Source organism: Colius striatus, chromosome 8, assembly GCF_028858725.1.
Source record: "Colius striatus isolate bColStr4 chromosome 8, bColStr4.1.hap1, whole genome shotgun sequence".
In the NCBI taxonomy this organism is placed as follows: Eukaryota; Metazoa; Chordata; class Aves; order Coliiformes; family Coliidae; genus Colius; species Colius striatus.
In genome coordinates, this window is record NC_084766.1 from 19,088,536 (window position 1) to 19,112,308 (window position 23,773).

A 23,773-nucleotide genomic window follows, 5' to 3' on the forward strand; every position below is an offset into this window, starting at 1 on the left:
AAATCCTATTTATTTAATAGCTGCTGTCATGAAAGCCAACACTTTCCTGAAATTAATCATTTTATAGCCTCATTACAGACAGTCCCAGCAAGCAGAAATGTATCTCTACCTGGCTTTTACAGTTAGTGTATTACACATGGAAAACATGGATCTGACTTAGAGATACAGAACTATCACATCTGCAGAGCAGAAAACTGCCTTGTACAGGATTTTCTTTCAGTCTCACATGCATGACAAGCAGAGAGGAATAAGCAGATTTATTATACAGCCATGGAATTATTTGGGTTGGAAGGACATCTAGTTCAACTCCCCCTCCACCCCATAATGAGCAGGGACATTTTCAATTAGATCAGGTTGCTCAGAGCCCCATCCAACCTGACCTTGAATGTTTCCAGGATCTGGGCATGTATCACCTCTCTTGGCAACCTGTTCCAGTGTTTCACCATGGAACCATTGTTGTCTTGGTTTTGAGTGGGATACAGTTAATTTTCTCCCTATTAACTGGTACAGTGTTGTGCTTTGGATTTTAGTGAGAGAATAATGTTTGATAACTCACTGATGTATTAGTTGTTGCTAAGTGGTGTTTATACTAAGTCAAGGACAAACGGGGGTCATAGCTCAGTGACAGAGCAAGTAGCAGCATGGTGCTTAGTTTTCAGCTGTTATTAAACCATGACAATTGTAAACAATTTCTTAAATCTAGTCTAAATATACCCTCTTTTAGCTTAAAACCATTACCTCTCATCCTCTTGCAACAGGCCCTGCTAAAAAGCCTGTCCCCATCTTTCTTACAAGTCTCCTTTAAGTATTGAAAGGCTGCAATAAGGTCTCCAAAGAGCCTTCTAATTTATATGACAATTATTGAAGACTGCAGGACATTTTTTGTTTCAGTTCTAGACTAACCCTTTAACACTCCATGAGTGTGGTATGTGGCTGTGTTTGTTCAGCACAGTGTGTAAATAAGTTTCTGCACCTTCCTTTTGCTAGTTTTCTGCTGCAAACTAGAAAGTTGACAAGCATTTCTTATAAAAATATTTCATATTCATGTGTCATAGTTGCTTCTTAGCAAAGTAATGAAATAAGATTAAGGTGAGATCTTGGGAACTGCAGAAAGGCTAAGTGACTAACACAGGAAGGTAGCAAAGCTGTTGACTGATTCGCATATGCTTCGTAAGTTTTGAATAGGAAGTTCTGGAAAGGCTAGAAGTTGACTTCAGATGTACTCTTCCTATTGCTTTTGGGATCTCTTTAAACTCAGAATTTAGCTTAAACAACACTGACCTTTTTGTTGGAGAAGATTGCTAGTGACATTTAAAACAACAACTTTTTGAAGAACATCGGCCTTTATTATGGCTAAAATTACAAGGACTATTTCAGCTCAGTGGCTATATCAAGGCATTGAAGGGAAAACTGGTTCTTTTGGCTTAAATAAAAATAGAAATTTAGGAGATATTTCAGAAAGAAAGAAAGAAAAAAAGATCCTGAGGTAGACTGAAATATTCAACTTTCTCTCCTCCAAAACGTTGTGTTTCAGCTTCAGACTAATGGAACCTTTTAAGAATCGTTTTTCAGCTTGAAATAGTTTTTAAAATAAAGTTGTCATTTTAAAATCAATACATGGAAATGTTGACTTTCATTTTCCCCCTAGTTTTCTGCCTGACATTCATTTTTAAGCTCAGTGAAATTTCATTTTTGTCAACCAAATGCCATTTTTCAGCAAATACACTACTGTCAAAAATATTTTGCCCACTACCGACTGTGATTCTCTGCTTCCCTAGAACATTTCTACACATGACTCAGTTCCTGCTTGGACTGTAACTCAATTTCTGAGCTAACTGTCATTTATAACTCCATAGAGAAATTTCAGCTGAAAGTCTAAATTTAATTACAATTTTGTATTGTATTGCTCACTATTTATTAATGATACCGTGCTCACAACGTATCCTGTTCTTCATTACCACAGAGAGAACAGTACTGGTTCCTCTGTGTGATCCAGAGCTATTTATTTCACCAAATGTTAGATCCCTGCACATATAGAATCTACAGACATCTGCAATTCTCTGTAATAAGTACTTTTAGATAGGCAGTACTGCAGAAAATGTTTCTCAGGACTATAAAACCACTTGGATGTACCTATAGGATTTATATATCACAGAAAATATCACTATACACATTCTTCTAGTTTCTAAGAAATACCAAGTATTGTGGCATGAAGTCCCCAGGAGCTTTGAACTGCCATATCAATGACACACTTAAGTGTCAGGCATACAATTTCCAGTCAGAAATGTCAGTCCTGAGCCTCCAACACACATAAGCAGTCAAAAGCATGATGCTGACGCATGGTGGCTAATTGAGGTTTGGAACAGGATGGGATATTGGGAAAACAGAAGCAGAGCTTGGATGAATCATAGTTTCCTCCAAACAGACAGGAGCCCATGTCCCCAGGATTGACTGTTTCTATCACCTTTCAGGAAAACAGATTAAAAACTAAAAACCTAAAATATGATTTTTTTCTGCAGCCTAGTTTTCCTGGTTTAGGTCCATCAAGGGACCATCATTAGCCTCAAGTACCAAAGACCTGAGAATTGCCAAAGGGCAGGGAGGGCTTAATTACTGCTTATGGTCCAGGACAAAACAGACCAGGCTACTCGGCTTTGGGAAGAAAACAGAAAATAATTTAATTCAACACCAACTAAAGCATAACCATAAACCCCAAAACATAACAGACACAAAACAACACAGAGTGGTACAATGATGAAGAGCACAATCAGCCCTTCTAAGACCACCTTCTCCCCACTCCTCCCAGCTGCTGGTGGCTCTCAGTCCTGCCATGGCCCTCCATAGGTTGCAGGGGCACAGTCTGCGTTCTCACCACGGCTTGCAGAGGGGTCTCTGATCTGGTTTTCCTCCTTCCTTCCTCCTTCTCTGACTGTGGGGTCCATGTGGCTGCCTCCGTCTTGTACCACTCTTACATCTCCCCCCAAGCACTTCAAATTCCCGTCCCTAAATAGTGATGGCAGAGGTGCCAGATTGGCCCAGCTGGGCCGGAGGTGGGTCTGAACCCAGGAGCCGGGGGAGAGTCCAAGAACGCTTTACCGGGTCCTCACTGTAACCCGCTCCCCCTGTTACCAAGCAAAAGCTGCTCCTTGTTAAACCATGACATTAATATAAGGTTTTTAGTAAATAACAAGCTCTCTACTGCGCTTTTCTAGAAATCTCAGGGACTAATCCTTTGGGTTGAAATATGTGACAGCAGAAGGTTGAGTAACAACCAGTTACAAGGGTAGTATTGTTTGCAGCATTGGGAGTGAAGTGACATTTTTGGTTACATGTGGTCTGAGGAGAAGAACTCACTGCAGTGCATCGAACAAAACAGTGCTTCTACAGTGCTTCAGCATCCCAGACACAGGGATGTGCTGCACTCATCAACCCCAACCACTAAATACACAAAGAGTTTTTGAAATCAGTTCAGGCATTTGAGTTCAGGTCAGAGTTGAAGGGAAGTTTGCTATGTCTTTGGCACAGTCTCATTCTAGCATCCTACAGTTTGGTACTGTCCTCCCTTCAAGACAGATACCATTCAATAGGTCCCAAGGAAGGTCTCCAATTTATCATAAGATGGTCATCTTGCCAGCAAAACAGACTCCTTCAAGAGAGCCAGACAATAAGCCACAGGACTAGGAGACTCCATGATTCCATCTGGATCTTCCATATTGCCCAACTAAGTTACTGTTCTCTTCTTCTACTTCGTGACAGGAACAACACTGGATTTTAAAAAAATTCAGTTTGAACACTTGAATATATTTTATCCAAATATTACTCCAAACTGAATAGAAGTGCAAGTGAAGCCAGACTCATCCAATCTTTTTTTCTCTCCAGAAGTCACAGTGATGATACCTCTTAAGCAGAGTCTTTGCTTGTGGCTGGCTACTGCCTTGGGATCCTGTGGTCAGTCTTCTGGGTTTGAGGTCACATACCACATATGCACAGGGATTTTGGGAGAATTAAGCAACACTATATAAAGTCAGCTTTCTCTGGAATGGTAGCCTTCAAGAGTTAAACATTATTTATGTGCATTGGCATCATAGCTGGAATAGATTTTTGCTTGTTTCCCCAGGTACAGGAACAGAGCTAACGGTTGGAGACAACTATTCCTGCCTAGACCTGGGTGTGAACTGAGCAGGAAGCTGAGGTACCTACAGCCCAGCACTCTGGGGGTGTGCACAGCTCCTGCTGCGTATGTGCTGTTGGCAGACAGAGCAGCAGGGACTCGAAGAGGAGGGGTACAGGACAGCAGTGTGGCATTGGTGCAGCCCCTGGAGACTTCCCGCATACAGGAGGTGGAAACAGGCTGCCCCACAGGCACCAGAAGGCCTGCACCAGTCCTGGGCATTTTTCACATTGCCCTGTTATGTTTTCCTTGCTGAGCTTTTATCTGATTTTTGTGCAATAAAATCATGTTAATTAAACTATGAATGAATAGAAAGGCCCTAAGTCAATATTAGCATTTGGAAAAGATGGGTTAGAACAGCTTAGGAATTGATTCTACTTTATTAAAGCACCTTTTCACCTAGGGAACATTTTAGCAACAATCAATATATAATTAAATCTTTATTGATGTTTTACAGTTGTTTTGTTTCCCAGCAATTATGGTGATAGAATCAGTGTCTCTCAGTTGTTTTTCTTTCTCAGCTTTACTACTGATCTGCCATGAGCTTATTGGCAACTCACATGTCCCAAACTATTATTAATAATTTGTGACCGCAATCACATTGAATCTGCTCTGATCCTAACTCACTGTGCTGAGCCAAAGCCAAGGAGAAAAGCCAAACTCTAATCTGAATTACCTGATAATAACAACAGAAGCTCCAAGATGATGTAACCACAAAAGTTTCAGTGAAATCAACACACAGCTCTGAACTAAAATATCTTTGAAAAGCTAAGCTTTCATTAGGCTTATCTAGTCAGATTTTGAGTCACTCAGAAATTGGCTTACTTCCCACTCCCTGTCTGTCCAGCTTCAGGAAACACAAATGTCATGAGTATAACTGAATAAATTATTCACATCCCCTTCTTAAGATAGTTACAAATATTTTCTTCTTTTTCACTAAAACTTCACAACATGGATTTGGCCAGATAAGAGTGTTTCTGCAGAGCCCCTTAGCCACACCAGAGCTCATGAGCTGCCTAGTGAGTCCCTAAACTTGGGTCACGACGGGAATTGTCAGCCGACACACCCCATCACTACAGATTGACAAACCCCCAGGAGGGAGAGCTTGCATTATTTGAAGGGGAGCAAATCTCACCACCCTACGCCTGTCCTGCTGGCACCCACAAGATGGAGGTGTCGGCACAGGTTTCTCTGCGGCAGCATCCCCCTCCCCAGTCCTGGCATGCCTCTCACTGGAAACCAGTGCCTGGGCCTGCTCAGAAGGAAAAACACAGGAAAGCTGATCATCAGTGACAATGAGAACAAGTGACTCTCTGAAAGAATACCAAGTGGGTCCTCTGGTCAGCAGAAGGGGCACGTGATTCCCTGTGCTTTGATGCCTGGAGCTGGCAAACATCCTGTGAAAAATGAGTGAAGAACATCCTTTTGATGGTAAGTCTAGAGACACATCTCTAAGAAGAGAATTTGGGATATCACCGAAAACACAAACACCTAAAGGATTGCAGACTGAAACTCCCTCCTCTTCATGTTCACCTTAGAGATACAGATATCTTGACTCCTTAAGACTTTTTGTACTCTCCTTGCAGTGGTTCCTGTTCATTTCAGCAGTTCAAGGGAGCAACTACACCTCTAACCAAAAATTCACCCAGTTGATCAGAAAAGCTGCTTTTTTGAATGCAATGGATTTTGGTAATTACACATTTAAATTAGTTGCTTAAGTGTGGAGGAGCATTGAACAAGGAATACCCAAACTTCTTGAAGCATTTAATCCTGTTCTTTCTGTAGCACTGCCCAAATGTAGGGTCTCACTTAGCAAGTGGTAGGTGCAGTCATGGATTTGAGGGGCAACTTCCAAGAGAGTCCTCTAACTTCTGTGAAGCTATTGTGCTATCAGGAGGAGAAACAGGTCTGCTCCCAAGAGCAGGATAGCCTATATTCACCAAAACCAAATTGTCTGCTTCAGTTTTGACTTCTCCACGGTGAGATGGATGTCACATCCTGAACTTTTCAACCTTTCAAACCCCTGCAGACGCACACATACACATACACACAGAGGGAGGCACACAGCTTTCAACTTTCACTCAGCCAGTCTGACTGTGCTATTCCTTGGCTCCTTGGGGAGCTCCCACTGAAGTCATACAGATACAGCTGCTAAACCAGCCCTCCTAGGACTGAATTCTCCACTCTGACTCATGCCCTAAAGCCTCATTAATATGTGGGACTTCTTCCAGACCCATCCTGCCAGCATCGAATGGTCAGTGTTGTACCAGCTTGTCCTAGTGAAGTTGGTTGGCAAGGCTTCACGACAGACCAAGCTCTGTGGGGTTATGCAGACTTACAAAACAGCTACAGAAGGATTTAAAATGGCTTTAATCTCACATCCAAGTGCCACTCTTCACAGTGTGTTAAAAGAGAGGGAAATTCCACAGAACAAAATGGAAACACAAAAGAAGATAAATATTCCCACTTGTGTTTGAAAACCTGTTGGGGAACCGAATAGCTTTTAATGTGTAATGAGCATCCATATCCTTCAGAGATATTTGGAAATCTTTACCATTAATATGATCTTCTTTTTCTCCCCACTTAGATCAACAGAGTGGTTTTCCACACATGCATCTTCAGACTTTTGTTCACTGTTAATTTTCTCTCTGTATCCATTTTGACATGTTCCTCTTAGATTTTGTCAGTCATCGCCACAGAGATTCAGCAAGGCTGTCTTGTAATCACCACTGGTGACATCCTGACAAGATAAAAAATAAATTAAGAAAAAGTAAGTGTGGAAGTTCCACGGACTGACAAAGTCAGGTCTTGAAGCATGCAGAGGAATTAGCCCACACAGGAAAAACACTTTGGAAAGAGCAAGCCAGACTTCAGCAGAGTTACTGCCAGCTGACACACCATCAAAAGTGAACAGAGAAATTGAGGCTTTTAGCTGCCACCTGAAATAACATTTTAAAGACCAATTATTTTCTTTGAAATCCAGGTGAGCAATTGATCAGGGCTCCATTCCACAGAGCAACACAGACAAAGTCAGCATGAGATCAGCCAAGCCTGCTGTGTTCATATTTTTCACCCCTGAGTATTTGTGCAGCATCTCTCCCCTACAGAAAGAGCAGTGCAGTTGTCCCTGACACATGACATTTTTTTTAAGCCACAAATACAGTCATTTTGGTCTAGAGAAGCACTACAGAGAATATCACTAAATAAAACATTGGTTCCCTTTGAGTGTTTTGTGACGACAGGTGTAAAGCCAGTTCCACTTCTCAGGAGGAATGAACATTCTGTACAGACCCTTGAAGACTGATCATTCATCAACATGACAGACATTGACATTGTCAATTAGAAGAAAAACCAGAACCCCAAAGGGATCTGAGTCCCTTTAGCTTGGAGGAGCCTGAGGGGTGACCTCATTAATGTTTACAACTACATAGAGGTTGGGTGTCAGGAGGATGCAGCCAGGCTCTTCTCAATGATGTTCAACAATAGGACAAGGGGCAATGGAGGTTCCAAAGAAACATAAGGTAAAAATTCTTCACTGTGAAGGTGACAGAGCACTGGAATGGGCTGCTCAGATGGAAAGGATTTGGTCTGATGTGACTATACTTTGAGGTTGGCACCAAGTATAAAGCGTGCCTGCTAACGTGCTTAACTTTGATTACACCCAGCATTATCCTTTTCTGTTCCTTTTGCCACTTCAGCTTTTTTAGGGCTCAGATTCAACTGGCTTTGTTATGGATTTGTACTGTGCTTTCTTCAGCCACAACCTTACCAAGGTGCAAAACATATTATATTTTCTGCATTCCTGCAAGACATCTTGTGACTCTAGCCACAAGTCTGTAGCCCATTGCTTCATTATCCTGGTAAATGGGCTGGAAACAACATGCACCTCATAAGAGGCTCCAAAGAAATACAAGGAAGAATTTATTCATTGTGAGAGTAATGGAGCACTGGAGCAGGCTGCCCAGATGGGTTGTTGAGTCTCCTTCTCTGGGGACATTCAAAACCCACCTGGATGAGTTCCTGTGTGACCTACTCTAGGAGGTCCAGCTCTGGCAGGGGGGTTGGACTGGATGATCTTTCGAGGTCCCTTCCAGCCATTGGGATTCTGTGATTTTGTGAAAATAACCCCAACCAAAAATAAAAAAAATCCCAGCCCTGCTTTGACTTCTGTAGCACTGGCTTGAGTTAGTTAAGGACAGCAGAGAGAGAGGAAAAATGGCACAGCAGTGTAGGAAAAATGTAACAGGGAGGATTAAATGAATCTAGATTAATCTAGGAGCCTAGTTCATGAAAAACCTGGCTCAGCTTTGGTTTTGCTCAAGTCACTTACAGAGCATACAATCACGTTTCAGGCACATTCTTATTTCAAGAGGATTGTTAATGACCTAATGAAGGGGAGCTATGATCTTAGCAGATCATACATTCAGAATTTTTACTGAAACAACCATGGGAGTGTCACACAGCAATGGATAGATTAGGAATGTATGTGATGGCTAAGAACTGTCATATCAAGATGCTGCTTACCAGAATCATACTGGAGAGAGACTTTCCTGCAATACGCTTGAATTCAGCCTTTATAAGATTTAAGTCAACTTCACTTCGAGATACCATCACCCTTATGAGAGTCCCATCACGGGTGCAAGTCCCCTGGAATAATATATATATATATATATCAGTCTGTGATTTCGTAGTGGATGTTCAAGCGAAAAGCTATTGCAAACTGATACAGGACGTGAGTTGTCAGCTTTCAAACATGGCTTGGCACATGTTCTGCAGCACATCTGCTTCTTTTTCTGGAGGGCCAACTCCCACGTCCCTCCTAGGGGGCACTATCAATACCACAAATCTGCAATGGAAGAAGATGTCTTTGCACATGTAAAATGCAAAAGCAAACGTGCTACAGAGTTGGAAGCTGGCACTGAATACATATTGTCCTTCTGCAGCATCACCCATGCAACACTTGAACCAATATTGTTTTATCTCTCACAGGTAAACTAAGATAACGATGATGCCAAAAAATAATCAGCCATCTCAGCGTTCTGCAAAGTTGGATGAGTTAACATAGCAGTTAAGAATCACGGGAGCACAATCTGCAAATGCTTTCTGTGGAACTCTTTCATTTCATACTACCATTGAAGTAATTGCTTTCTAAAAAGAAAATATTGTGGTCCAGCTGATTACATTAACATCATGGACAAATCTCCACCATGATCAAACTCCTATAAAAGTCTCTTCCAGAAGTTTTGCCCATATTCCAGAAGGTGGAGCTGGGCACCTTGCAGACTCCTAAGTCAGAAAAGCCAGACTCCCTTGGTATCTCAAGCTTAAAGGATACTTTTCTACCCAAAGTGTTTGAAGGGATTCTGCTATTATTTGTAAGAATAGCACGTAAACATGCTGGATTTCACCAAAATCTTGGCTCTTTTAATTTGAATTGGTGGAAGTCAAGTTTACAAGTAGACAAATATGTTATAATGAAGATTCTTACCTTTAAAGCATGGTACAGCCTCTCTGCAAAATAGCAATGGATGCTCCTGGTGCATTTCACTAGGCATACAAAAAGGCTCAGTAAGAATCAATGGTAATGCCAGTCCAGGGCAGCAGGTAACAGAGATTCCATATGCCTTCTACTAATTCAGTGTGCCCCTGGGATCTGAATTTATCTTATCCAAAAAGTAAACTTTACTTCCTGTCAGATACTCTTATAAGGTAGATCCATCCCATAACAGTGAACTGCTGCAGGAGAGAAGGCATCCGATTCAGAGAAAAGAAAGGGAAACATAGCCACTCTTACCAATAGCCAGCATGGCATCCTCAATTGAACCATTGGTTTCACTCTTGATAGAGTCTTCTATGCTCTTACCAGCTAGTTTCTGGTATTCTTCAAACACTGTTTCAAACACAAAGGGCTTTAATTTTTTTTTAGCAAGCAACTTCTCAGGCATTTTGTGCCCAGTTTTTATAGGTATTGCTTGTGTGGCAATACCAAAACACACAAACTGCTAAAGCAACAGCACATTTGACTTCAAGAGGCTTTAGTCCAGCCCAGAAATCAGCTACAAAAATGGATGGCAATGTTCACAAAAACCCAACCCATCCATGGATCTTAATTCCCCACTTTCATTTGAAAATTCAAGTTCAGTCACCTCATTCATTTGGAAACCTGGTGCTCCAGTGTTGTCTATAAGCACAGAAATAAGGCAGACAACAGAAGGCTAGGCATAACTGTAACATTTGGTCTTGTGTTTGTCAGTATCACCAGCTTCAGATACCAAAATAAAATAAAATCAAATCTAGGACTAAATTGCTAATGGCCCCAAGACTTGAAAGTGATGACAATAATTTCGTAAAACTTATTATTTCTAGCATATTTTTTAAAAAACAACACAGAAAAATGAGCAAAACACAGACTCAGATTCCAAAGTGTTTGAACTCCCACATTAACAAAAGCCTAGCAACAGAGTTCTTGTTCAACTTATATATTCTACACATTCTGAGGTTCAGAATTACAGATATCAGTTTTGATTCCCAATCTTCAGACTAACAGAGAGGGAAAATTGCTATATAATGTAATGGACATCTTAATGAAGCTTGCTGAGCATTCAAGATCAGATAGCTAAACGTTAATACTCAGATACTTCAGGGATAGGCAATACCACAGAACAGACAGATAGATAAAGCCTTCTCAACTACTCTGCATATTAAAAAAAATAAATGCTGCAATTATTACACTATTTAAAGATAAACATTTACAGTGCCATAGCACAGAAGAAATTACTTGCTTGGTGAAACAATAAGTCCCAATTAGGTCTCAAACACTGGTTGCATCCTGACAACAACCAGCTGAAATTCAGTTCTTAAAGGCAGACAAAGCTGAAGACTAGAGACCACTCCTTGTTTTGTTTTCTAAGTGATAGTGGGATGTTAAGTTTGAAACACAAGAGGGAGTTGGCCTCCAAGGTGTAGAAAACAGCCTGGAAGTCCTCAGCTTGAAAAAGCTCAGGCATATCTAATTTATCACCAGTTAGATTTATTAGTTTAAGTCCAGCTGATTTACACAGTATTTTATATACTTAGAAGTTCCTGTGTGACCTACTTTAGGTGTTCCTGCTCTGGCAGGGGAGTTGGACTAGATGACCTTTCAAGGTCTCTTCCAACCCTTAAGATTCTGTGATTAAGTTGACACAACAAAATCTGTTAGTCAGAACCTTGGACTGCCTCAGAAGCCTGAAGGTGACAAGGCCTGGTCTCTGTGGCACCAGGCGAAGGGATCCCTTAGATGGAGCTAGGTCAGAGTATTCCCCCCCAGCAGACTCTGATGTCTGCAGAAGTACCCAAGGCAGAAATGCAGGGTGTACCACATGCTTCTCCAGCACTGAATCACCAGCTACATTTACAGTGATTTTTTTCCCCAGAGGAACCCACATCAAAGTGGTCACAAGTCTGTCCTCTTTGTGCACCTACCTGGTTAGAAAGAGACTCTCCTATGGTTTATAAAAACAGCTATACCATACAGCCATCACCACAGTATAAGGACTCCTAGATAAACCACTTGATTTTCAGCAGCACTGTCTTCATAAGCTTTCACAAAAGCTATTGGTGGCTTTTGGTTACCAGGAGACCAAGGATTAGACGACAGACTCAGGTGCTGATTTCTGACTACCCATCTGTCCTGGTCTCAGATGGCCTACAGTTAATTTTCTCCCTAGTGGCCAGTGCAGTGCTCTGTTTCAGGCTTAGCGTGAGAATAATGTTGGTAACATGTTGACGTTTTAGTTCCTGCTAATTAGTGCTTATCTTGAGTTAAGGATCTTTCAGTTTCTCCAGTCTCTGGAAGCAAACAGGTGCAGGAGGAGCTGGGACGGAGCATGGCCAGGACACCTGGCTCAAACTAGCCCAAGGTCTATTCCATACCATAGGATATCATGCCCAGTAGGTAAACTGGAGGGTCAGTCAGAAGGTGGTGAGCAACTGCACTTGGCTTCATTTGTTGGGGTTTTTTGCAGGATTTTTTCTATGGGTTTTATTTTCTTTATGTTATATTCTTTTTCATTACTATTACTATACTTTATTCCATTCTAGTTATTAAAATGTTCCTATCTCAACCTCTGAGTTCTATGTTGTGTTTTTTTCCCCCAATTCTCTCCCCATCCCATGGGGGGCAAGTGAGCATCTGTGTTTTGCCTAGCTGCTGGCTGTGGTTAAACCACAACACATCTCTCCCATCTTTTTGGCCCACTTCTTTTTGGCTAGAGTGATTTCTCATTTCAGAGGCTTAGGAGTGTGGGCTCTGCTTCATACCTTTCAGCAAGTGTGTGGCACTCCTTTTGCACAAGATGGTGATGAACTGTATCTCATCAGTGCCTCGTATCTTCTCCCCAGCAGCATAGAGAGTCTGTAATTTAACACACAGTTGTTAGAGATGTTCTGTGCGTGCAGCTAGTAAAGGAAAGGTTTGGCTTAAGGTATTGCTAGGGTAAAGAGTTTGAAGTAACCCAAACCACTGAGCTAGGCTCCCCTAGAATGTTTGATTATGAAAACTCTTGACTGTGTCTTCTAGTCAAATTGGAGCAGCCATTATCTCCACCCTTTCTATCCTTCCTGCAGCAGCTGGAGCAGCCAACAATACTCTTTAGGTTTATTCCCTTTTCTTTGCTGTCCAGCTCCACCATACCCATATACTTTCATGTACTAAAAGCAGCTGAGCCCAAGCCCAGCTCTCATCACTCCTCTTTGTAGTAGCAAGGCTCAACAGTGCAGGAAAAACTGAAGAACCCAAAGTTGCTTCCACTTGAACATCATCTCCCCCATACTATTGTGGCTCTAACTCTCTGCTGACTGAAGCACTCTGAAGTTCAAGACAGATGAATGAAAGCACATCAGTGATTACCTCTGCATCCTGGAGAGCCAGTGCTGTGTCCACATAAAGAGTGGCATTGTCCCTCTCACCCTATAAGAAGAAAAAGAATAGTAAACATTTTGTCTCATTTAGATTCTTCAATATATAAAGATTACAGCATACGTTCTGGGCAAAGATCAATTATCCTTCTCATATCTGTTTCTGTAGAGTACTCAAGTAGCAACATTTCAGACAGAACAAGTGCTAACTCCTTCGCTGGAAGGTACTGACATGAGTCATGAGGTGGAACAAAAAAAAATGCTTAGCTGTTCTGCTGCTAGGCATGAAAATTCAGAAAACATGATAGGATAAATGCATCTGAAGGCACTCAGCATTCAGGGCACAGACCCTGGAAGACTGGTGAATCATAGTTGAGGGGCATTGCTTTTTAAGACCCTTGCAGAGTGCAATGGCTTTAAGCATATGTAAAAGTGAGGTGTCTTCCTACAGCAGAGCTGACTAAATTCCCAGCTCTCTTACTGCTGCCAAGGGAGGGAAGGTTCCTTGCTTCAGTCACATGGAGGCTGAAACACAAATCCAACACAAGTAACATGTTTGTGTCTGCCATTTATCTGATGATCATGACTGTATTGCCTTCTCTATTGGATGTGTTCTCCAAGAAGGAAGATAAAAATGTGAAGATCTTTATGTCCTCACTTCTCTAGCAGTACCTGAAGAAGGCAAACCAGAATCTGTTCAAAGTAGCCACTTGTTTCCGATTTAATGTCTTGCTCCAGATCAGAACCATATTCTGCCCAAGGGAAAGAGAATGAAAAAAATGACTTTGTTACTTGAGATGACAGTGAGAATATTAGCAGTCACCCAAGGACACACGATGGCCTGACACTAGTCAAGAAGGTCACTAAGGAAAGAAACCAAATGACAAGCTCAGCTCATAGCCTCAGTGATACCGAAGTTGGCATTTTCATCTGCCTGAGTCACTACCTCCACTGACATCCAAGGAATTAACACAGGGCTAATGTTAGAGAGATAGTTTAAGGGGGCAAAGAGATATCAAATATTTACAAATATATGTTTGATAAATTCTCATCTAGAATATATTCAATGGGAAGAAAAAGTCAAGTGCATCGCTACAGGTTTTTTTGCATTTCAACAATATAACGAGAGGTCAAGCTGAAAGAATTTGGTGATTTTGCTTTTCCTGTAGCTGGATGGAGACCTAGAAAGGGATTTTCAAATTGTCTCAGCATAGTCATGTTCATTTTGCCAGGCTGAAAGTAGAATTAGGTTGCACCTTCTTGCTTTTAAAAATCCATTTTCCTGCTGACAGTGCTAGTTGGCAACACCATTCCTCCTGTGCAATCAGGCAGTCACACATTGCTCTGACCACACTAACCACAGTCCCAGGCACTTTACCTTCTTTGTAGGCCTTGATTATCTCTTTGATCTGTGCTTTTGTACGGGATGCCAGGATCTCTATGAGAACACCTTCACTTGTTCCCATACCCTTTAACAGAAAACATAGTGGAGAAATAAACATGGAGGAAAGCATCTAGTCATGGAGTGTAATTTATTGATAGAGAGGTATGATGAAGTGAGGATTTGGATTGCAGCAAAGTGCTAGGCTGTGTGCTGGGCTGGGAGAAATTGTCTTTACAAAAGCTGGAGACAAAATGTTTGGTTTGAGCATGGTTTCTTTTACTGAGGAGACTCATTTGCAAAGGATGATGTATGTAACTTCTGCAAGGTTTTTCTGGATTTTTATCTTTGATGATAGAGTCAGAGGGATGTGAGTAGATTAATGCTTGCCTCGTCAGTCCACCTCTATACTGTTTTAATAGACCTCTTCTGCAGCTGAAACTTGAAACCATCCTGTGTCAATAGGTTCGATCCCAGCCAACCCCAGCCTAGTCCTCACATCTCCACTCCCTGATTTCTTAAAGGTTTCACATTTCAGGTGGGGCATCAGTGCAGCAGCTTTGTATCACTGAGCTCTCTTCAGGTGAGGCACTGCAGAAAGACAACTAAGAGACGTTTAACTGAAAACTGTAATCTCTGCATTTATTTCATGACTAAGCTGAATTTAGTTTTGCTGTTGCTTCCTTAGGTTCTGCAAGACATGTATGTACAAAAATTCTCGTACAGCCCTGAATATTAAAGCAACATTTCCCCCAGAATATGTATTAATAGTACTATTAACTATTTCTCAAAGGCTAATGATAATAGCAAATTTAATAATATAACAGTCTAGTTATTACCACTTGCATTAATACACATTTATACTGTATCTGTGCTACTACTTAAATATCAATATGTAATTCAATTACCTTCATAGCATCATAGAGCTCCTTGGCGTCATACTGGAATGGGGAGTACATCAGAGCTACAATGAGCCTCTCAAAATTGCCACTCAGCTCAGACTTCAGGCTTTCGACCAGATCCTGTTAAACATGCATCACATGGTTATACAAAAAGCCTCACAGGATCATTTTACTGCCCAGTGCTGTTTCTATCCCTGTCCCTGTGGCCTATAGCAATGAAGTTGAATTATAGTATTGTTTGTATTGTATTGTGATAGTTTATTAGAAAAGGTATTGGGACTGCAATAGGCATCTGACTCAAAAATGGGATTTATCTAGGTTCCCCTGTTGTCCCAATACCCAAGCTTCTCCCAGACACTAATTACAGAGTACGAAGATCAGTATCTTCCACCACCCTGCTTTACTCAGTGAGCAGAACCTGGCAGATGAAGGCCTTGAATTGAGAAAGGAATGTAGCTCCAGACATGCTGATTCCCAAAGCCTGCAAATGTGCACTCGGGACTTCTGCAGATTCAAGCATGTAGTCTGAAGATAGACTTCAAAATTTCCTTTCACTATAATGTAGTGAAAGGAAAACTTTTTGCCCCCTCAAAATTTCCTTCCCTTTGAGGCCCTTGCATAGAAGAATCCTTCCCAGCAAGGGTCACTGGAGTCTCCAGAGAGGGGCTGGTGACAATTTGCTGGTGGAAAAGTTTTCCCAATAAAGGTAAAATTTTATCAAACCTAAAGATACAGCCACAGGAGACCATGGTTGTCAATAACCACAGTTTGTTTTGATCTCCAGAATTTCCAAACAAACATAATTAAACAAGTCTTTAAATTCAGCTTTGTTTGGCGTTTAAATGGATTCCGATGCACTTACTCAAAATGCACTTAGAAAGGCATCAATTTATGTTACAGCTTCAAAAACAGTAAGAAGTTACACTTTAAGTAAAAATAGGTTTAAAAAATATTTCTGGTCAAAATGCTTTTTTTTTTAAAATGTCGATCTTTAGGGGAAACCCAGTTTTTCCAAGCAAAAATTAATTTTGCATATTCACCCCAGGCCTTACAAATAAATATTAATCTACTTATTTGCAGAGGACCTGCATATTGCTTGCATCATGCTTGCAGAATGAACTGTACACCCATTTGCTACATCCTGCATGTAGACTGAATATGGCTTTGTTTTGGAGTAACCTTTCCAAACTGTGCTTTGAAGGATTTGGCAATGTGTTGACGCTGCATATTGCTCCTCTTGGTTAAGACGTCAATTATAGCTTGTTCATCAGTCCCTGTGGAGAGCAACAACAAGCCATAAACATAGTACACAGAATATGTTGAGATTCATCCAAAAACCCAGTCTGCACATTCAGCCAGCCTTCCCTAGTTCACGGCCTTCGTGTAGAAGTTTAAGTATGTATTGAGGAATAATTTTTCATTTTTCCACATTAAAAAAGAGTGAAATTTGTAGCTGCAATTTTCTTAAGGAATGGCTTTCAACTTGTCAATCCTAAAGAGAATATAGAATTTAGACATGCAGTTGGAGTCAACTCACCAAGCCCTTTCATGGCCTTGTACAGAATCTGAGCATCAGGTGCGGGGTCGAAGTTTAAAGCACCTGTCACTGACCTGCCCTCTGCTTCACTCTGAAAGAAGAAAAATACAGGACTTTTCACCACTGCTTTTCATCAGCTGAAGAAAAACTATTTTGAAAGTACATTACTATTATTCCTTGCCCCCACATGGGGAAGGCAGAGAGGAGTTGAGGGATTAGTTCAAAGCCTCTTGGTAGAGCAGAACTCCAAAGAGAATAGAAGGCTCCTAGGTCCATGTGTCTTTGCATCTTGGCAGAAATATGCAGTGCAAAGTATGATTTACACAGCTGAAACAGTCATGAGTTGCAGCCAGCCTGGCAGCAGCAGCTGAGCAGGCTAGACTTTCCTATCCACCTCTTAAATACAAGGCTTTGCAGAATCACAGAATCACAGAATAGTAAGGGTTGGAAGGGACCTCTAAAGATCATCTAGTCCAACTCCTCTGCTAAAGAAGGTCCACCTAGACCAGGTCACACAGGAACAAGTCCAGGTGGGTTTTGAAAACCTCCAGAGAAGGAGACTCCACAACTCCCCTGGGCAGCCTGTGCTAGTGCTCCATCACTATTACCCCTTGTCATATCACTGGACACTACAGAAAAAAAGTGTTGCCCCATCCCCTTGCCATACACCTTTCAAATACTTGTAAGTATTCATGAGGTCTCCCCTCAGTGTTCTCTTCTCCAGGCTGAACAGACTCAGATCCCTAGCCTTTCCTCATAAGATGCTCCAGTCCCCTGATCATCTTGGTGGCCCTGCACTGGATGCTCTGTAAAAGTTCCCTGTCCCTCTTGAGCTATTATGGTGCATTTCACAGTGGTTGGGTGCAGAGTAGTTTTTACGCAGGTTTTATTGATTTCATGGAATAGTCATGCTCTTACAGACAATTCTCCTATGTAGTAGCTTTATTATTCTGCACAGCTGGTGTCAAGAAGTAAGCATCTCCACTAGAAGGATTTGGGCCAAGAGACTGCTTTGAAAGAAGAGATCCATCTGAAGGAGTGCAGTTCTGTTGTTCTCCCCTGAACCAAGCACCAGATATACAGGAATTCTCCAGACAGACCCCTAAGATGCTGTCAGTGCCAGAGTCTCAAGGTAGAAAGACACACCAAGGGTTATTCCAACCATCATAAGGTAAAAGCCATCAATCAGGATCCAAGCTTAAGAGCTTCAATTTAACAAAAGCTGCTAGCTTTTGAGAGAGACTGGCTTGAATATATTGACTCACCTCTAACAATAAAGTCCTATGAAAAACAGATTGAGTGGTTAGGAATAAACGGTCATCCCCACTATATTTCAAAAATGGACACAACCTTATTGTTCTTATCAGTAGGAACATTGAAGCTGTCACAGGAAATGAACTAATAATATCAGTAGGATCTGATGGAGTTCAATGGGAGTTGCTTCAGAGTAAGATAAAAAGTATTCTCAAATCGGAACTTGCCAACCAGAAAGAATCTCTATGGTTGTCAAAGCTGACTTGCATAACAAGTGTAACTCTTCTGCTCTTATTTCCTGTGTGACTGAGCACTCTACCCCTTTTCTCTTAGAGTCCTTCCAGGTTGTTCAAGTCACAGAATCGCAGAATCACAGGGATTGAAAGGGACTTTTAGAGATCATCTAGGTGTGTCTTGAAAACCTCCAAAGCAGGAGACTCCACATCCTCCCTGGGCAGCCTGTGCCAGGGCTCCATCATCCTCACAGTGAGATAGTTTTTTCTTATGTTTAAATGGAATTTTTTGTGTTCCAGCTTCATCCCATTACCCCTTGTCCTGTCACTAGCTACAACAGAAAAAAGGGATGTTCCAACCTCCTGACACCCACCATTTAGATATTTATAAACATTAATGAGATCCTCTCTCAGTCTTCTCTCCTCTAGACTAAGTAGTCTCAGTTCCCGCAGCTTTTCCTCATATATAAGATGTTCCAGTCCCCTGACTATCTTGGTGGCCCTGCACTGGACTCTCTCCAGAAGTTCTCTGTTCCTCTTGAGCTGGGGAACCCAGAAATGGACAAAAGATTCTAGATGAGGCCTCACCGGGGCACAGTAGAGGGGGAGAAGAACCTCCCTTGACCTGCTGGCCACACTCTTCTTGATGCATCCCAGGATGCCATTGGCCTTCTTGGCCACGAGGGCACATTGCTGGCTCATGGTTAGTTTATTGTCAACCAGGACTCCCAGGTCTTTCTTTGCAGAGCTGCTCTCCAGCAGGTCAGTCCCCAACCTGTACTGGTGCATGGGGTTGTTCCTTCCCAGATGCAGGACTCTGCACTTGTCCTTGTTGAACATCATGAGGTTCCTCTCTGCCCAACTCGCAAGCCGGTCAAGATCCTCCTGAATGACAGCACAGCCTTCTGGGGAATCAGCCAGCCCTCCCAATTTGGTGTCATCAATGAATGTGCTGAGGGTACACTCTGTCCCCTCATCCAGGTTGTTGATGAAGATGTTGAACAAGACTGGCCCCAGAACCCATCTCTGTGGAACTCCACTGGCCACAGGCCTCCAACTCAACTCTGTGCCATTGATCAGCACCCTCTGGGCTCTGTCATTCAGCCAGCTCTCGATCCACCTCACTGTCCACTCATCCAAGCCACGCTGCCTGAGCTTTCTGATGAGGATGTCATGGGAGACAGTGTCAAAAGCCTTGCTGAAGTCAAGGTAGATGACATCTGCTGCTCTCCTCTCATCTAGCCCACTGATTATGCCCTCATAGAAGGCTTTTCAGGTTGGTCAAACAGGATTTCCCCTTGGTGAATCCATATTGACTCCGTATGATAACCACCTTTTCCTTCATATGTTTCTAGGGGTGGAGGTGAGGCTGACCAGTGTGTAGTTTCCCAGGTCATTCTTCCTGCCCTTTTTGAAGAATGGATTGACGCTGGCATTTCTCTAGTCCTCAGGCACCTCGCCTGTCCTCCATGATTCCTCCAGAGAAAAAAAGCTTTCCCAGATGAAAAAAGCCTTCAGTCTTTGCCAAGTAGAAAAGCTTGCACATATTCCTTCCAGGAACTGCATTCCTGATTTTTAATGAGAGACTGGAAGATTAGTGGCTATGCTCTCCAGAGTATTTGTCAACACATGTAAGGTCTAACCTGGCACTGCAGCTGAAGCATACCCACACTGCACTGCATAGATGTTCAGGCTGGCTGTGGGCAAACTGGCTCAGGTGTCCTTGTCAAGTGCTTTACCTATAGATACAGCAGGCACATGTTTGCGTGCCAACACATTTGCTAGTCAAGCTTTGAGAGGAGAGACAAGCAACAAAAAACCAATGACAAGTATTGAGAGAGGAAGTATATTCATCTTCCAGCAAGATCTGGAAGTCTGCTTTACAGCCAGCACAGAGACAGACTGCTGTGCTACCACATCTTGCTACCAGCAGAAAGGAACAGCTGTGAAGAGGATGGTGTCAACACAAAACTCAACAGATGCAGCTTTGAATCCCAATGAGTTTTGAGCAGCAAGTTTAAGGCTGTGACGAAGCTGTCACTGCAGAAAGAGCTGTGACAGACTGAAGTGTTGCCACCCTCAATAGTTTATCATCAGCCTGGAACATTTTGGCTGAGCTGACTGAACCACTGTAAGTGCTCCTTTTCTGGTCTTCCATGAAATCAGCTAGCGCTACCACAACTGCCTTGGAAAGTAGGTTACACTCTTCCATCTGATTTTGCTCTGAAAAAGATGGATTACCCTTTCTAGCTGCATGCAAGGACCATGTGAAAGAATTCTGGACCAATTCCTGGTGACTCAGTGAAAGAGGGAGTGTAAAGCTGAGCTTTCACTTGGAGGCATTGGAAATTAAACAATGGTCTTTTTTTGGTACTAATTCCACTAAACATTTACAGCCCATTCTGGCTCAAGTAGTGCACACATGATTCACTCATACATCTCATTCTCTATGTACATAATTGTTCCAGCATAGTTACAATCACAATGTTTCCAGAGAAACCCTGGGCAGTTTCCCAGACGAATTGATCCTATAGTTGCCTAACTGAAATTACAAGTCATCAGTGTAACTCATGTAAAGATGAGTAATTGGCATGAAAGCAATGGAATCAGCATACCTTACAGCTGGTGTAAGGTTTTAGCTGTAAATGAAGGAGAAGGGAATTAAAAGTCTTCTTACAAAAATGTTTTCAAACCTAAACAGTAGTTTATTGAAAAATGGAATTTGGGTACAGGTAGGGTTACTGGGTAGAGTTGTTTTGTTTTGTTTTGTTTTTCCCACCAGTGGAAAGTTTCTGAAAAAGCTTCACTTTCTTTTCATTCCTTTTGGTTCTCAACTGTATTTTTGAAGGATTTAGGAAACCAAAACATTTTTTACTTCCTTCCTTTGCCCCTGACAACATCTTCTCATGCCTTCACCCCCTACAGCACTGATAGGTAACAGATCACTGGAGCTTCAAAATTTTATCTTCTTTACTGTAACTTTTCAAATTATTTCCATTTTGAAAGGTAGCAGGGAGTAGATCATCAGAAAAGGAAACATTAAAGTGAGAACTACTCCAAGCATCGGGGTGGGGGAGTGGAAATCAATTTTACTATACTAAACTTCCAGGGGAACAAAAATGAGGTAAATTGGCAAAAAGGAAACTAAAATTTTAATCTTCATGTGGAAAAAATAAATCTATGTTTTGAGATCAGGAAAGTTTCCTATCTGAAGCCTACTAAAGGAAAGTAGGAATTAACTTGGTATTCCCCATCCCACAGGGTGTTTTGGTTTGATATTCTCCTCCAGTTCCCATCCCTCAGTTGCAAAATTGGTTATGGCCATACAAAGTAGTTTCTCACTCCTTGATGATGTATTGTGCCTCAGGTAATCTAATAGGCTGCAATACATCTTTCCTATGCTTCCTGGGTACCTCTGCTGGCATCTGGCAGCACCCTGACTTCACTGCCCCAGCTGGGAGGGGAACAGCAGCACTGGAGCCTCACCCCTTGCACAGGCTGCTGAAATGTGAAGTCATCTTCACAACAAGAAGCATGGGACTCTGGGACAAATCCTTTCCCACAAACAGGACAAAAGTAGTCCAGAAAAAGCTTGTGCACTACTGACAGTGAGGCTGGGCAAAAAGACCTTCTACCTATCAGTACTAATCTATCACGTCTCCAGCAGGTCTCTTCTGGGCTTTGGCTTGTAGTTATCTGGAGATAAAGTCTGGGTGTAAACCTGGCCTTCACAGAGGCTAACAGGAGAGCTGCCATGGATGGCAGCAGGGCTGTGAACATCACCAGACCTGTCTGCTGCCTGGCCCCTGGCCTGAGAATACTATGGAGGCTGCCTCACTGCACCCCATCAGCATCCTCCCACCCTCCCACATTCCTCCCAAAGCCACAAGAGTTTAAAAGACAGCATACATAGCACTTCTGGCTCCTAGTAGGCAGACCAACAGAGTATTTAAACTCACATTGCCATTGCAATGTTAGAAACCACCAAAGAAAGAGACATTGTGACTTGACCACAGCTTCCTCTGTGATGACTGCCTGCCAGCACAACTGGGGACCATAGTGGGGACGGATCAGTGACTTGAACACACTACCACAAGAGCAGGGAGCAGAGAAGGATCCCACAGTTTGCAGACCACAGCTGTATAACTTTGCTGTTCCCTGGTACTTGTCTTCTCACACACACAGGCACACAAATACTCCCCACACCACTCTCAACTGAAGGCCCAGGGAGAGTCTGCTCTCATGTTAACATCTTCCTTAAATCAAAGTTTTTGAAGTGCTGAACACTGCTTTATAGTCAGAAAATCAGTAAATAAGTCTTGCTGATTTTTAAAGGGAAATTTTTAATTACCACACAGTACCTGAGGCAACTTATAAGTTATCTTAATGTGGTGCCAAAAAAAGTCAGGGTGCCTTACTTCAACATTTTGTCTACTCACCCAGGCCTTCCACCATGCCATTGCAGTCTCAGTAGCAACACTTCAGTCTGTTGATGGAGAAAACCACATATATTACACTTCATGCTTAGGAAACCTGAGATTTGAAGAGGGTGGAGGGAGAAAAGGAAGAAACAAAAGCTCTTTTCAATGAACTTACCACAAGAAAACTGCAATAACTGTACTCCTCAGGAGGCTTATTCCCTCTGAAAGCTGCAGAATGTAACTGGTCTCTCTATGCCAGGAATATGCAGGTATATAACATCCTTACCTATAAATTCCACCGGGCAACACCCTCAGACATGGCTCAACCTGTTTTTCACATATGATCTCACAGAGAGATTAAGTTGCTTAATAAACAAGGCTTCACTTGTGAGGAGACCTGTTAACTAAGGCTCATTGTAGTTTTTCTACTGCTTCTCCCCACACACACCCTTCTCTGCTAACATTTTGGCCTCTGGCACAGACACAACATGCAAAATATAACCGCAGGTAATTTCTCAGCATAAAACTCCACTGAGACTCAGTGAGTTCTGCTACAACAGAATAAGCCACTCACTCATTAGTACCAAATCTTTCTATCTCTACCAACCCAGAACACTGCAAAATGGGACTCCAGAAACATAGCAAACCCTGCTCTACTTTCCTTCCTTCAAAAAAGCTCATTAAAAAAAAAACCCAAACCAAAAATAGGACACATAACATCACAAACACAGCCACAGCCCACATCATCCATGTCCTATACCTTACAGTAAAGCTCAACGCACCAGCAGACTGTACAGACACTTGTAAGGTCTCCCCCATTCCATACCTAGACTTGCACGGCATGAGTCAAAAAGCATCTCTAACATAAAGGCTAACAACTTTTAGTAATACCAACCCCAGCAAAGATGTCATAGGACTTGCACTAGCTGCTGTGACATGTTAAGGCTTAGGAGAGAAGGTGTGAAATGTTATTCTT

At 42.1% G+C, this 23,773-nt stretch overlaps 1 protein-coding gene across 2 annotated transcripts; it reads right to left on the reverse strand.

Moving 5' to 3' along the window:
• Positions 1–6,811: 6,811 nt before the first annotated feature.
• On the reverse strand, positions 6,812–23,013 carry LOC104555504 (annexin A8). Of its 2 annotated transcripts, XM_062001276.1 has the most exons (13): positions 22,973–23,013; positions 22,816–22,862; positions 16,890–16,980; positions 16,532–16,626; positions 15,359–15,472; positions 14,448–14,538; positions 13,742–13,821; positions 13,062–13,121; positions 12,473–12,566; positions 9,966–10,061; positions 9,660–9,718; positions 8,696–8,818; positions 6,812–6,911 (listed from the first exon to the last, which is right to left on the reverse strand). In XM_062001276.1, exons 2-13 carry the CDS (start codon positions 22,834–22,836, stop codon positions 6,855–6,857), a joined length of 981 nt encoding a protein of 326 aa, XP_061857260.1. In that variant the 5' UTR covers positions 22,837–22,862; positions 22,973–23,013; the 3' UTR covers positions 6,812–6,854. The 2 variants fall into 2 exon arrangements, with proteins under 2 accessions (XP_061857260.1, XP_061857262.1); XM_062001278.1 differs by lacking the exons at positions 16,532–16,626; positions 16,890–16,980; positions 22,973–23,013 and having other exon boundaries at positions 22,816–22,836.
• Between the last annotated feature and the right edge of the window lie 760 nt (positions 23,014–23,773).

Bases quoted from the DNA above. Each gene is read 5' to 3' on its own strand.
- LOC104555504 (XM_062001276.1), bottom strand. From the start codon at position 22,836: ATGGCATGGTGGAAGGCCTGG. The intron at 16,981-22,815 runs GTGAGTAGACAA...TTCTTCTTTCAG, and splicing joins TGGCATGGTGGAAGGCCTGG to AGTGAAGCAGAGGGCAGGTC. The intron at 8,819-9,659 runs GTAAGAATCTTC...ATATTATTCCAG, and splicing joins GGCTGTACCATGCTTTAAAG to GGGACTTGCACCCGTGATGG.